Here is a 13,904-nt window from a genome sequence, read left to right on the forward strand (position 1 = left end):
TTACAGGTGGTATTAAATATGCCAAGGCTATGAGAAAGAAGAAAAAGAAGCAATATGATCACTACATACAAAATAATAAAATGGGAATCAACAAAATTTATGAAGAAGACTTTTTGAGACCTGGAACCTCAAACACAAGAGGTCCTAGATATAAGCCAACAAATCAAAGCTGCCAAAAAAATAATTAATAATTCACTTTTGCAAAGAGTGGTAGACAGTTGGAACCAGTGAGAAGGCTGTGGAAGCCAAAACCATCAGTACTTTCAGTGTTATACGAAAAAGAGTACTGGGAAGACAGGACATCATGAGCATAGCTCTCATTCTGTAACTACACGTAGGCAATTACTACAGTATTTTAACTGGTTTAAGAAGTTTTTTAGCTTTTCTGGAAATATAATACATTACAGTGTACCATAATATTAAAGCTATTAATTAAGTTTAAGTTTCAGTAAGATCACTATTACAATTGGGCATATGTTGCTAAAAGTAATACAAAGTGCTGTGTGTAAGATAAATTGTACATGGTCTCTATTTCAATGCCAAACACAATATTTTAAGGATAATACTGTATCTATAATGCTCCCTTATTAATGAGAAAATAACTGCGCCCTCAAAACTGCCAACAATGCCAAGAGAAAGCCAAACTATCAAGTACGCAAAAGTACCCGAGGTGCTATCAAAACATCTTTGAAGCACTATGTCCCTACCACCTTATAGCATTAAACCATCCTAGGCATTATCAAAACATTCCTAAAACTATGATATTCCACTTTGTAACTTAAAAAGAAAATAAACTGCTGCCATGGAATAATAGCACCTCGAAACATTCATGTACCAGCACATTCAGACTTGTTGCTTGAAACCTAACAAGAACGGAGAGGTGTTTAGCGAAGAACTACGATAGAATAGTACTGTACTAACAAAATGACCCTTCTGTGTGGCAACCAAGTATTATTAAATAGGTTTTTTTATTCTATATTAACAAATCTTTGTACTTCCATCGTGTGATGTAATATGCTTGAACAATTTCAGCCCATCCTCATAAACAAAGGCTGAAGTCCATTCCATGCACCTGCCAAACCCCCCCCCCCCCCCCCCCGTTTATGAATGAAAAACAGTTTTTACACGATTCGCAACTGATGACAGCCAAACACTTTTGGAGCAAGTGCTTCGTTGACGACTTTTGTTCGAACCACAACTCTGTAAATGCTTCACCCACGTACTACAAATACAAATAACCGCCAATAGAACTTAAACATCTAACCTAATCGGTGTCTAAATATATACAATATGCTAATATATAACAATATTAATTTATATTTGAAAAAATTTATATTTTGAATGAACAGCATGTTAAAATTGATGAATGCGTCTTTGGGGTCGACCGCTGGATGGAATGGACTTGGTCTGAGAACGGGTTGAATAATTTAGTGAGTAGTCAAAATATAGCAATATGCACAAAATTGTGCTCTTGATTTTAAAAACTATATATATATATATATATATATATATATATATATATTATATATATTATATATATTATATATATATATATATATATATATATATATATATTATATATATATATATATATATATATATATATATATATATTATATATATATATATTATATATATATATATTATATATATATATATATATTATATATATATATATATATATATATATATATATATAATATATATATACTGTATATATATAAATATAATATTATATATATATATATATATATATATATATATATATATATATATATATATATATATATATATAATTATTGTATAAAAAAAATTAGATGGAACACAAAATGGTGGTTATTAGTGGCAAACTTAAAGCAGGTGTCAACATAACCAAAAACCAGATTCTATATGTAAGTCATACTGATGTGATTATCAATAATTTGTACAAAGGCAGTGACTAGTCATTAAATTTGAGAATGTCTACCAATCTGGGAAATTTATTTCTCTTCTCCAACCTGAATAACTTTCCACCGAGGTTTCCGAAAGATTGCTACCTTCTTCCTCCACTCGAAAATCATTTAAAACTGGACGAGGAAATCCTGAAACGTGTGACTACTTTTAGTCATATGTTAATCCATACATTAAGACAATACATGAACTACGCTTACCAGCATTTCTTTTGACAGCATGCAAAATTAATTATAGCATAGGCATGAGAGGGAAACTTCTGTATTCAATCATTCAGGTTTAATCTCTTACCCCTTCCAACTGCACACAAACTGACATTATATGACAAGTGATTTTGTTGTAATGATTCTATGCAATTTGAAACATAATTAAAGTTTCCTCCTACTTCTTTTAGCAGGAGGGCCATGATTGGTAGATGTTTTTGCTGCACGTTTTGCACTAAATGCAAACTTAACCGTTATCTTACCAGAATCTTTTGTTGAAGATTTAGTAATAGACTTTTTAGTGGCCTTAGGTTTAGCTATTGACTTTCTTCTTTGACCCTTACCCTCAGTTTTGCCTGCTACTTTCCTCTTCTTTCCAGTCTCACTTTTAGGAATCTTTGGTGTTTTAGGAGTTTTTGCAGTCTTCGGTACCTTAGGCGACTTGGGAGTCTTGGGCGACGCAGTCTTAGGAGTCTTTGGTGTGCCTCGGCCAGCTCTGGCAACACGGGTATCACCTGTTGCCGTTTTCTGAGAAAACACTATCATGGACAAATCCACTTCAATATTATTTTTTTCACAGTGTGCACATGTCTCTTTTTTCGACCGTAGCTTCTTGCCAAGGGGGCTGTAGGGAGGGGAAAAAAGAAGTCGAATAATATTAGTCAGGACTCGGTAAATCTAAAACCCAATCTAAAGTATATTTGATACCTAATTTCCCACTAATAGGGTATCAAGTACAGAATTTCATCTATGCATATTATTCTATGCTTATTCTAACCAATCCATGCACAGCTTTACATTGAAGCAGCTATATATACCACTACATATTTTGCCACCTGACAGTACTGTAATTTTTGTTCTTCATCTCTTGCACTCCATTTACTCCAATATGTACTGTTAACCAACTGTCACGTTATCCCCCTGCCCTCTCACTCAGAGTGAGAGGGCAGGCGGCAGAGTGGGAGGGCAGGTGGCAGAGTGGGAGGGCAGGTGGCAGAGTGGGAGGGCAGGCGGCAGAGTGGGAGGGCAGGTGGCAGAGTGGGAGGGCAGGCGGCAGTGGGAGGGCGGGCGGCAGAGCAGGTGGTTGGCACAACAGGTGGGTAGCAAAGTGGGTGGGTGAGTGAGTAGCAGGGAGGTGGCAGAGTGGGTGGGTGGGTGGGTGGGTGGGTGAGTAGTAGGGCAGGCAGGAAGGCAGCAGATCGGGTGGGCAAGATGGCAAGTGGAACTTTAGGACTACAAATTGCAAGCACTGTCCACTTAGCTGTCAGGCCCTTTAGTATGGTACCTAGTAGTATGCCACTGAATCAGTATAATAGTATCAGGGAGCCTCAAAGGACTTTCCCCAGAAAGGAAGCATGGCAGAAGCAGTTTTTTTTTTTTTTATACAGGGACAAACTAGAAACCACCAAGGGAATGTGACATCTCACTACCATAACTGGCTGACCCCTCACAGTGTTCAAGAGAGAACTGGATAAACACCTCCAAAGGATACCTGATCAACCAGGCTGTGATTCATACGTCAGGCTGCGAGCAGCCGTGTCCAACAGCCTGGTTAACCAGTCTAGCAACGAGGACGCCTGGTTGACGACCGGACCGCAGGGACGCTAAGCCCCGGAAACACTTCAAGGTAACTTCAAGGTAACCTCTCCAAAAAATTGTGAATGACAATACAGTACAAAGAAATGAAATAGGCAATTCAATAGGAGCTTAGAACATGAGGGAATAGGTGACCACGACCGACAAAGACCTTGAGAGACCAGAAGAAAAGCCCAAGCATTCAGGTTTAAAGAACCCCAACCAAAGGCACCCAGATATCGCCCAACTAAGCTGTCACTTGAGCTCATCTCAAAACAAGATGCAGAAACAACCCTTGACCATGACCAGCAGCATAGGCAAATCATTTTCACTTAAACATTTGTTTGTTCCACTCAACAATTTGCACTTTTCAGAACCCACTAATTATTATTCCACAGGTATAAAACATTATCACTGCTAATACTGTATACTTAAAATAAAATTCCATGTTGTGTTTATGTGACCACAGGGAGTTAGAGGTATGGGATTAGTGACTACATATTTTTTGGGGGTTACCTACAGTTACAGCATGTCATATAGAACAAATACAGGTTCAGTATTTCAAAATATTTACCTGAAATAGTAGACATCAAGCTTGCCGGCAGAAGCTCCAGTTATCCGCTGAACTACAACTCTTGACCAGCCCTCCGGTACAGGCACATCACCTTCACTCGCATCGCCTGTCACACCAAAGGTACATCAATCAAAACCAATTATAAAAGAACAGTCTTCAAAATATTTAGATTTATTTTACAAGGACTTAACTCTCTATTTTAGGTAAGCCATGTTTCATGTGCATATGGGAGGGTTCCAAAAAGTATTCCAATATATGTGGAAACACAATTCATCACATAAATAGAGGGGTGATGAATAGAGGGGTGCAATTATAGCAGGGTACTGTATTGAGATGAGAAGTACACTCGTGGTGTCCCGTCTTCCCACCACTGTCATACAGTAGGATGCTTTGAAACTACTGATGGTTTTGGCCTCCACCACTTTCTCAATTACCGGTAACTTGTTCCAACCATCTAGCACTTTGTAAAATAAAACTTTTCCATATTCTTTGGCACCTTTGTTTCCTTAACTTGAAACTAAGACCTCTTATTCTTGAGGGAGCCAGTTTCAGGAATTCCTGTCAATTTGGTCAATTCCTATTATTATTTTTTATGTGGCGATTATATCGCCTCTTTTCCTTCTATCTACCAGCTTTGGCATATTTAATGCCTCTAGCCTCTCTTCATAACTCTTGTTGTTCAGGCCTGAAAGCCATTTTGTAGCATGCCTTTGCACCTTTTCCAGATTACTGATGTGCTTCTTGAGATATGGGCACCATACAACTGCTGCTTATTCCAATTTTGGTCTCGCAAAATTCATGAACAGATTCTTTAGTATTTCACCATTCATGTAATTAAAAGTGATCATGAAGTTGGAAAATGCAGCATATGTTCTTCACACAATGACTCTAATGTGTTCCTCTGGTGACAGTTTACTTTCCAGAACCACCCCTAGATCTCTTTGTTAGAGTTCTTTAATCTCTTTCCACATAAATTACAAGTTGTGTGGGGTATATTTTTATCTATTCCCCATTCCATAACATGCAATTTATTCACATTGAATTCCATTTGCCACATGGTTCTGCAACCACTTCTTTTATCTAGGTTAATTTGGAGGGCATAACAATCATCTCTCCAATCAGTCTCCTATCTTCCCCAATATCTTGCCAAACGAGCACCAGAGGAGCAAAGTTCAGGCTCCCGCACAACTACTCAAGCAACCGCCGAGACCCCCCTCAGAAACAGCTGAAAACAAGGACTGCAGCCGGATCAGAGCTGCAGGAGGGAGTGAAATGGACGCAGTTCGATAATTTCATACGGGGCCCAGCCAAGGCCAAACCTGGGATGGAACTAACTGGGACTTCCGCCAATTTACCAGGAACTCGGCCTACTGGGAAAGAACCAATTCCCTGGCTAGCAGACAAGTAGACTGGTTGGGAACTCACACCAACCAGTCGTCGAGGTAGGCCAACACCCGAAGCCCTAGCAGATGCAGATGGGCCACTACGACCAAAGTAAGATGCGTAAATACGCGAGGTGCCAGATTTAAGCCGAAAGGTAGACAACAAAAGCGGTAGGCCTGTCACCCCACCTGGAGCCCCAAACAATCTTTGAACTACAGATGAACACGGACATGCCAATAAGTGTCCCAGAGGTCCAGAGATATATCATCTAAGCCAACCCCCCCCCCATCCCCCGGTCGAGAACGAGCCGGACCTGGGACAACATGATCATCTGAAATGAAGGGCAAAGAATCAACCGGTTCAGATAAGACGAGACTAGAATGTACCAGAGATACACTTAGTCCCATTTCGGAACTGGAAACAAGTGAGAAACTCACTTGAGAGACGAAGTCATTTCAACCACGCCCAAACGAAGCCACTTCCAAATGACCTGAACGAGGGGTGGGGAAGACGGCTGCCCCCACAGTCCCACCCCCCCCCCCCCAAAAGGGGGACAGTCTACCAAACGCCAGAAAAAAAGAAGACCAAGTATGAGCAAAAAGAATCAGCCTTCTCCCCAATGGGGCAACCTGCAAAAAGGCCGATGTGAACCCTGAGAAGCCAAAAGCAGCACCGAGCGAACACGGTGCTGACCAGAGGAAGGTTCCTGGGCATCCGCCGATGCAACTACTGGCACCAACGGACTACCTCAACCAACAGAGATAGAAACCTTGGCAGGACCAAATTGGGACGACCGAGAACGTTGCCCCCGTAACACCAACAAATATGAAATATGACAGCAGCTAGTGGAAGCCGCCAACAAAAACTGAGCCACCAAGTCCTCAAGAAACAAAAAGAGGATAAAATGGCGATGAAGACTGCAGAGCCAGGGTCCACGCCAAATCCAAGGAAAGAGCTAGCACAGCCTGCTGACACGAGGCAAAAGGAGCCCCCCCCCCCCCCCCACATCCTCTGAAAGCCAGTCCTAAGACAGCTCCAGAAAACCGAACAAGCTCAAGACCAAGGCAAAATGACCGCGAGCTCGATGATCATCAGCCACCAAAGCAGCCAAAACAGTGATAACCTTAGCATGTAATTGCACCAGACCGACATCACGAGAAAGCGCAGGGGCAAACAAGCACCCATTGAGGAATTCCACTGAACCCCACAAGAACTCCTGCAACATTGAAGACATCTCTTGCCTCTAAAGTGTGCGAGTTCGACAAAACCCACGCCAAGCTCCCAAAGAGAAGAAAGGGCAATCTGCCAGCCAGGAAGAATCCAGAACCTCATACTGCACCCAATACAGGGAAGAAGAACTGAACTCAAAGATGGAGCCATTATAGACGCATAATCCGGGTCTCTCAGGAGGCCTCACCAAGGGCCTCCCTAACCTCCGCCGGGAAAATCCAAGAGGAAGGAAACCTCCGGAAAGATGTATCTGAGGAGCCCAAAGGACCTATCCAAGGCCCTGCGACAATAAACCCTGCCCTGAAGGCACAAGGGCCCAAGCAGGATCAAACAGAATCCAAGCACTCCAAGTGGACTCCCCCACAGCCCCCCCCCCCCCCCCCGGGCAGAGTAATCCACGCCCACCACTCAAGAAGGCAAGGCAAGAGTCCCGGGAAAAAGCTTCAAAGAAAGGAGCGTGCTGAGATGATTCCGAAGCCTCGGTGGGGAAACGGGTTCAAGCTCCGTCCCTGAATCGGAAGGGGCAATCCTCGAAGCTACCCGAGCCTCATCCCAAGTTAAATCCTGCCCCGGCTCCAAAACCCTCAAACACTTGGGAGCGGGAAGCAAGGGAGTAGGGCAAACCTCACCCACCTGGGAATGAAACAAGGGTGCGGACGGAACCAACGTTGAAGTAGCCAACGCCCCTAAATCCTGGTCCCTAAAACCTAAGCAGGGCAGTTCTGGGGCTTCCAACTGGGCAACCATCCTGGCTCGTTGCTACAAAGAATACCTAGCTTGCAACGAAACCACTGCCTGACCCCTAACATCCACAGACAAGGAATGGGTAACTGAATGACAAGTGGAGAACAAATCCCGCAAGACTCAGGATTGTAGATGTCACCGACCCAACAGGCAGCATGACGGAGATAGGATGAGTGATTGTCACCACGAGGCAGGGGGTAACGAACAACCTTCAGCACTGCACAAGGTGAGACAGCGCTCTGAAGACACATCCATAGTATCCCCGAGCCCAACCGGGTTTTCCAGGGCTCATAGGGTACGTTAGCCCTACGGGAAGCCCAGGCACTGGGGATAGCTAAGCCAGTAAGCCCTCTCTGTTGCAGGCAAACTGACTATTACAAGTTGCAATAACAATTACAAGTGAAACAGAGGAGGACCACAAAAACCACCTAGGCAGGCCTAATGGGAAGCTAGGTAGACTTTCTCTGCCAAAGTCACGCGAACACACTAAAACAAAAACAAAACAAAAGCCTCCAAAGCAACACCCACAAACAATCTGATCGCCAGAGTATTGTCAGCCGCTGCATGTATGCAAGCTGCGCCGGCCACAGTGTGCCCCACCCAGCAAAAACCCACTCCCTACTTGGGGTAAGACGGGAATCCCAAGACCCCCCCAACATACCAATAGTGAGAACAACAGCAAGCGACAAAGCCATCAAATGGTAGTAAGACCTGAATGTCCCAGGGAAGATAACCCTGAAATGCAAGGGAAGTACTTACCGGGCACCTGTGGAAGCAGGATTTTTGTCACAGGTCAAGGTAAACTCCATTACATCCACATAGACTTCTTATATCCATATTTGCATTATACATGTAAAACCCAAACAATAATTTTGTAAATCTTCATATGATAACTGTATTACCCGATGCATCAACAATTGATGATAACGGCTGTCTAAGGATCAATAGTTCTTGCAAATTGCCGGGTTTACCTGTGGACGGTTTTGATCATTTTCCCAGCCCTAAAGATCTGCCTGTGGCATACACTACTTGTGGCACACAGCCTGTGGCACACAGCCTGTGGCACACAGCCTGTGGCACACACCACTTGTGGCACACAGCCTGCGGCACACACTACTTGTGTGGCACACAGCTTGTGGCACACACTTGTGTTCAAATTTATAAATAATGCACCACAACAATTTTAAGAAACCAAACCCTATTGTATGGCCTAAGTCCAAAGCCACTGTAGACTGGTGTTTACTCTTAAATGCCATTGGCCATTGCACTAAAGTTTACAAACTGAGCTACTATCATCGCATCCTTAGAAACATTTTAAATAATGTAAAAAATAGCTGTATATTTGACAAATTATTACATTTGTCTTAAACTTTACCAAATTTACCATAAAAACAACTAATTTTTTATTTGTATTACAGTAATTTTTTTGTTTGCTTACCACAGAATACTGCCCCAAGGATATAAGTGTTCCCACATAATAGTTTCAAATTTTTAAATTAGTGAACCTATCCCTAATGAAATTTTAGAACCTCATACTACTGTATTTGTTGCCAACTCCTTCAAATTAAAAACTTTGCAGTAAAACAAGGGATAACTCACCAGTGGACTGTCTCTTGGAACCTTTGTTAGGTGTGACTGTATTCTTCTCCTTTGGACCTTTTTTCTTGCCAACTGTTGCTGCTGCTTCAACTTTGAGAGACATGTCTTCAACTACATCACTTACATCATTTTCTGTTTCTTCCTTACCGGTCTTTATTTTTGTGTTTCCTTTCTTGTTTTCATTCCTTTCCACATTTTCCTTGCAGTTTTCATTCGTTTCCACATTTTCTTTGCCATTTTCACTAGTCTCTACATTTTCCTTACAGTTTTCATTAATTTCCACATTTGCCTTCTCGTTTTCATTAAGTTCTTTATTTTCCTTGGCATCATCTTTGTTTTTTATATTTTCTGATGCAGCGTCATTTGCCTCTTCATTCTTTTCCATTTCATTATTATTTTCTGCTGCAGTTTCTTCCTTTGAAATTTCCTCTAGCTTTTCTGGATTATTATTATCACTTCCGGGGCTTTGAGTGGCTTTTGCTCCGTCAGTATTGTTACAAACCTCTTCATTTTCTTTTTCTAAATCTGGCATTTTATCTTCTGCTGAACCTGCTTCGCACTCCTGAAAAATATAAACATAGTCACAACACAATTTCTTGCACATTAGGAACAAACCAAATCTATAAATATAGAGCAGTACTGCAATCAAGTTCCACAATGACAACTTACAAAAAAAAAAAAAAAACACAAGGGAGGACATGATAAGTGAATGGACGAGGAATCAGGGATTGTGTGGGGAAAAGAGCATGGAAGGAGCAGGAGGTGGAAAGCAGTTTGTAAAGAAGATCGTTTGATTGTACAGTACCAGTATTACAATTCACAAGCATCATTGTATATAAGGTTTTAGCTAGTACGGTGTGGGAAGCATATGAAGCTAGAACAGAAGACTTTTGGACCTGTAGATTCGTAAACCTTATCCTGGAAACATTCCTATATCAACACGTTAAACAATCTACGAGGATGAGGAAAGGGGATGTTCACTCCATGCTAGATTTTATATTTATCAGGAAAGGGGAAGAGATGTTTGACATTCAGTACTTTTCTCTCTTTGGTAAAAGTGACCGTTTCTTTTTTGGGAATAAAGTATGCAATGCGTTGTAATCTGAAGGAAATGAGGAGGAGGAAACAGCTGAATAACCTGATTTCAGCAGAGGACATTTTAGGGAACTTAGAAATTTGCCTGGAAAGACTTGCTGTTAGGCAAGGAAGAAAATGAGATGTATGTCAAGTTTTGTGAAATATATGATAATAGGCACAACAAAATTTATACCAAAGCAGATATGTAGAACTAGGAAACAGGATTGGCTCAACTGAAATTGTGAGAGGGCATGAGACCAAAAAGACACAAAAATGAAATCAATATATAAAGAGGCAAAACCCCTATACATACCAGAAACACGAAGATGTGAGAAACAACTTCACGGCCGTGAGGAGAGAGACAAAGAAATCTTGAGAATGGCATAGTGGACAAATGTAAAACAGAACCAGACCTATTCTGGAGATTCATCAACAAGAAATTGCAGGTAAAGGATAATATTCAGAGGTTGAAAATGGGAAACAGATTCATGGTAAATGAAAAGGAAATGTGTGAAACATTAAATGAAAAGTTCCAAAGTGTTTTTGTACAAAATGAAATCTTCAGAGAACCAGACACAATAAGAATTCCAGAGAACAACATAGAGCACATAGAGGTGTCTAAAGACGAAGTGAAAGAAATCCTCAAGCTAAGTAAGAACAAAGCAGTTGGTCTAGATGAAGTTTCACCATGGGTTCTGAGAGAATGTGCACCTGAGCTCAGCATCCCACTTCAACTGATTTTTTAGGAATCCCTGTGAACAGGAGTCCTAGCAGATATGTGGAAAAAGGCTAACACAGATCCAATCTACAAAAGTGGCTTCAATTATAGATCTGTATCACTGACAAGTGTAATAGTCAAAACATTGGATGGAGAAAATAATTAAAACTAAAAGGGTAGAACACCTGGAGAGAAACATAATATCAGACACAGTATGGTTTTCGATTTGGAAGATCCTGCGAAACAAATTTACTCAGTTTCTATGGTCGAGCCACAGAGTTTTACGGGAAAGAGATGGTCGAGTTGTTTTTCAACCAAATGAAATGAGATGGTTGTCGTTCAGAGCTATTGTATATGTATTTATTAAGGCCTCTCGGCCGTCTATCACTCCATCGAAGGAGGACGTAATGTATGTGGGGTTTGATTTTGACCTGGACAAAACAAGTGTATGGAGCCCCACTTGGCAAATAGAATATAATCTGAATAAATACCATGTTATGGAATATGGAATAGAAGAACACAGACCCAATACAACCTATAAATTACGTGAGTAATCTTTAAAAAATTTAAAGATTTTAAAGATTTAAATTGAAATTTAAAAATTTAAAGCTTTTAAATACTGGTTATCTTGAGGTTATCTTGAGATGATTTCGGGGCTTTTTAGTGTCCCCGCGGCCCGGTCCTCAACCAGGTCTCCACCCCCCAGGAAGCAGCCCATGACAGCTGACTAACACCCAGGTACCTATTTTACTGATAGGTAACAGGGGCATAGGGTGAAAGAAACTCTGCCCATTGTTTCTCGCCGGCACCCGGGATCGAACCCGGAACCACAGGACCACGAGTCCAGCGTGCTGTCCGCTCGGCCGACCGGCTCCCTGCATTACAACTGTATTTGTCGTAAAACACATTTTTTATTTTTAAATGTATAAAAAAATTGCCCTGCGTCTAATGCGGTCACATTACAGATGTGAGACCGAGCGCTGTAGGCTCGGGAAACGGACGAGCATACTGGGTCAGTTCGCTAGGCACAAAAATCGTTGCTAAATAATAAAATATTGAAAACAAGCCAAATTATTAACCCTTAAGCTGCTAAGGGGTCCTGAGGAGATTTACACCCGTGCGCAAGAAAAAAAATTATACAAAATTATTTCGTCTTCTAGAAAAGTTAATTTATGTTCGCTGAGCATAGGGGAAAAAAATCGTAGGCGACATATTTTGGGCGCAAAAGGCCGAGGAAGTCTGGCAAAATATGGGCGTTGACAGAGCAGTCGTCAGAGGCGGTCAGCGTCACCCGAGCTGACAGGAGGGAGTTGCCACAAAGATATTATTACCTAATTATTTCAATATCTCTGATTTTTTCTTTGTTTTTTTGCTGTAATATTACACAATAGTGTATACAGTAGTGTGATATATTTATATAATAAAAGAGGTGAATCATCACTATACTCAAAAGTATAGTGTGCATATTAGTGATTCAATTATTATGTTCATAAAATAAACAAATAGTTTTGCTGTTATTACACTATATACACAGGTTATATATAAGTATCTGCATGTTTTGAGCACCATAACGAACCACCAAGTTAGTATTGTGAGTTAAAGAGCAATGAAGAGTGGCCGCCACACACCAGTCAGCCACTTGCTGCCACTCCTCCCTCAACAACACTTCACTAGCCCATATTTTCCTCCTCCCGTACTGTTTTTGCTGTTATTCACTATATACAGATGTTATATAGAGAACCACTGAGCTGGTATGGTGAATGCAGGCAATAACAGGTGACCACACAGTCTCCCTCCCTCCCTCAGCATTACTCCTCCCACACAGCGCTAATTATCACAATCCTGGACATTGTTATCACAGACAGGAGTCATCTATAATACTGTCATTGCTAAATAATAGCAGTAACATATTTGACATTTTTAGGCGATGCTGTGGTCACAAGCTGAACAGCAATGCTGTTAGCTCATGCTATGTGCACCAGCTTGGTGCTCCCATAGTACTGTGGCTTTCACATGGCTTACAATTTTTTTTAAACATGGCAGCTGTTTACAAGAGCCCTGCGGAAGCTGATGTGAACCCTGTGTAGCCGCGGGACATTTGAATTGTGCCCGGCACTCTATGGCATGTGTGTGTGTATGTATGTGTATGTATGTATGTATATGTATGTATGTACTCACCTATATGTGCTTGCAGGATCGAGCATTGACTCTTGGATCCCGCCTAGGGATCCAAGGGATGTGTATATGTATGTGTGTGTGTGTGTACACACACACACACACATTGCTGTAAACAACTGATAGCTAGAAAGGCGGGATCCAAGAGTCAATGCTCGATCCTGCAAGCACATATAGGTGAGTACATATAGGTGAGTACACACACACACACACACACACACACACACACACACACACACACACACACACACACACACACACACACACACACACACACACACACACACACACACACACACAAGGAAAATGGGGACATTGAAACAGTTGATAAACTCGATTTAAGGAGAGGTCACTATGGGGAACTTTGAAATTTTTTTAATGAGTGTAAATGGACAGAATTGTTGCTAGGCAGGGAAGTAAATGAAATGTATGCCAAATTTTTAAAAATATACGAGGAAGGCACACAAACATTCATACCAAAACAGAGAGGCAGGGCCAGAAAACAGGATTGGTTCGACAGAAATTGTGAGAGGGCCAGAGACCAAAAGACACAAAAATTTTATCAGTATAGGAAGGGGCCAAACCCCCAAACATACCAGCGATACAAAGATGCGAGAAACAACTATATGGCAGTAAGGAGAGAGGCAGAAAGAAATTTTGAAAAAGGGATAGCGGA

The 13,904-nt window shown here is 41.3% G+C and overlaps 1 protein-coding gene across 2 annotated transcripts in view; it reads right to left on the bottom strand.

Moving 5' to 3' along the window:
- The window catches only part of LOC123768524 (methyl-CpG-binding domain protein 4), a 60,593-nt gene that overhangs the window by 36,672 nt on the left and 10,017 nt on the right, over window positions 1-13,904 (bottom strand). Inside the window, exons 3-6 of one of the 2 annotated variants that reach the window (XM_045759181.2) lie at window positions 9,259-9,820; window positions 4,303-4,408; window positions 2,498-2,778; window positions 1,998-2,081 (exon numbers count right to left, since the gene is read on the bottom strand). In XM_045759181.2, coding sequence (XP_045615137.1) covers window positions 1,998-2,081; window positions 2,498-2,778; window positions 4,303-4,408; window positions 9,259-9,820 — 1,033 coding nt within the window. The remainder of the gene's footprint in view (window positions 1-1,997; window positions 2,082-2,497; window positions 2,779-4,302; window positions 4,409-9,258; window positions 9,821-13,904) is intronic. The other variant, XM_069317129.1, reaches the window with a different exon arrangement.

This window comes from Procambarus clarkii, chromosome 86 (genome assembly GCF_040958095.1).
Source record: "Procambarus clarkii isolate CNS0578487 chromosome 86, FALCON_Pclarkii_2.0, whole genome shotgun sequence".
Taxonomy (NCBI): Eukaryota; Metazoa; Arthropoda; class Malacostraca; order Decapoda; family Cambaridae; genus Procambarus; species Procambarus clarkii.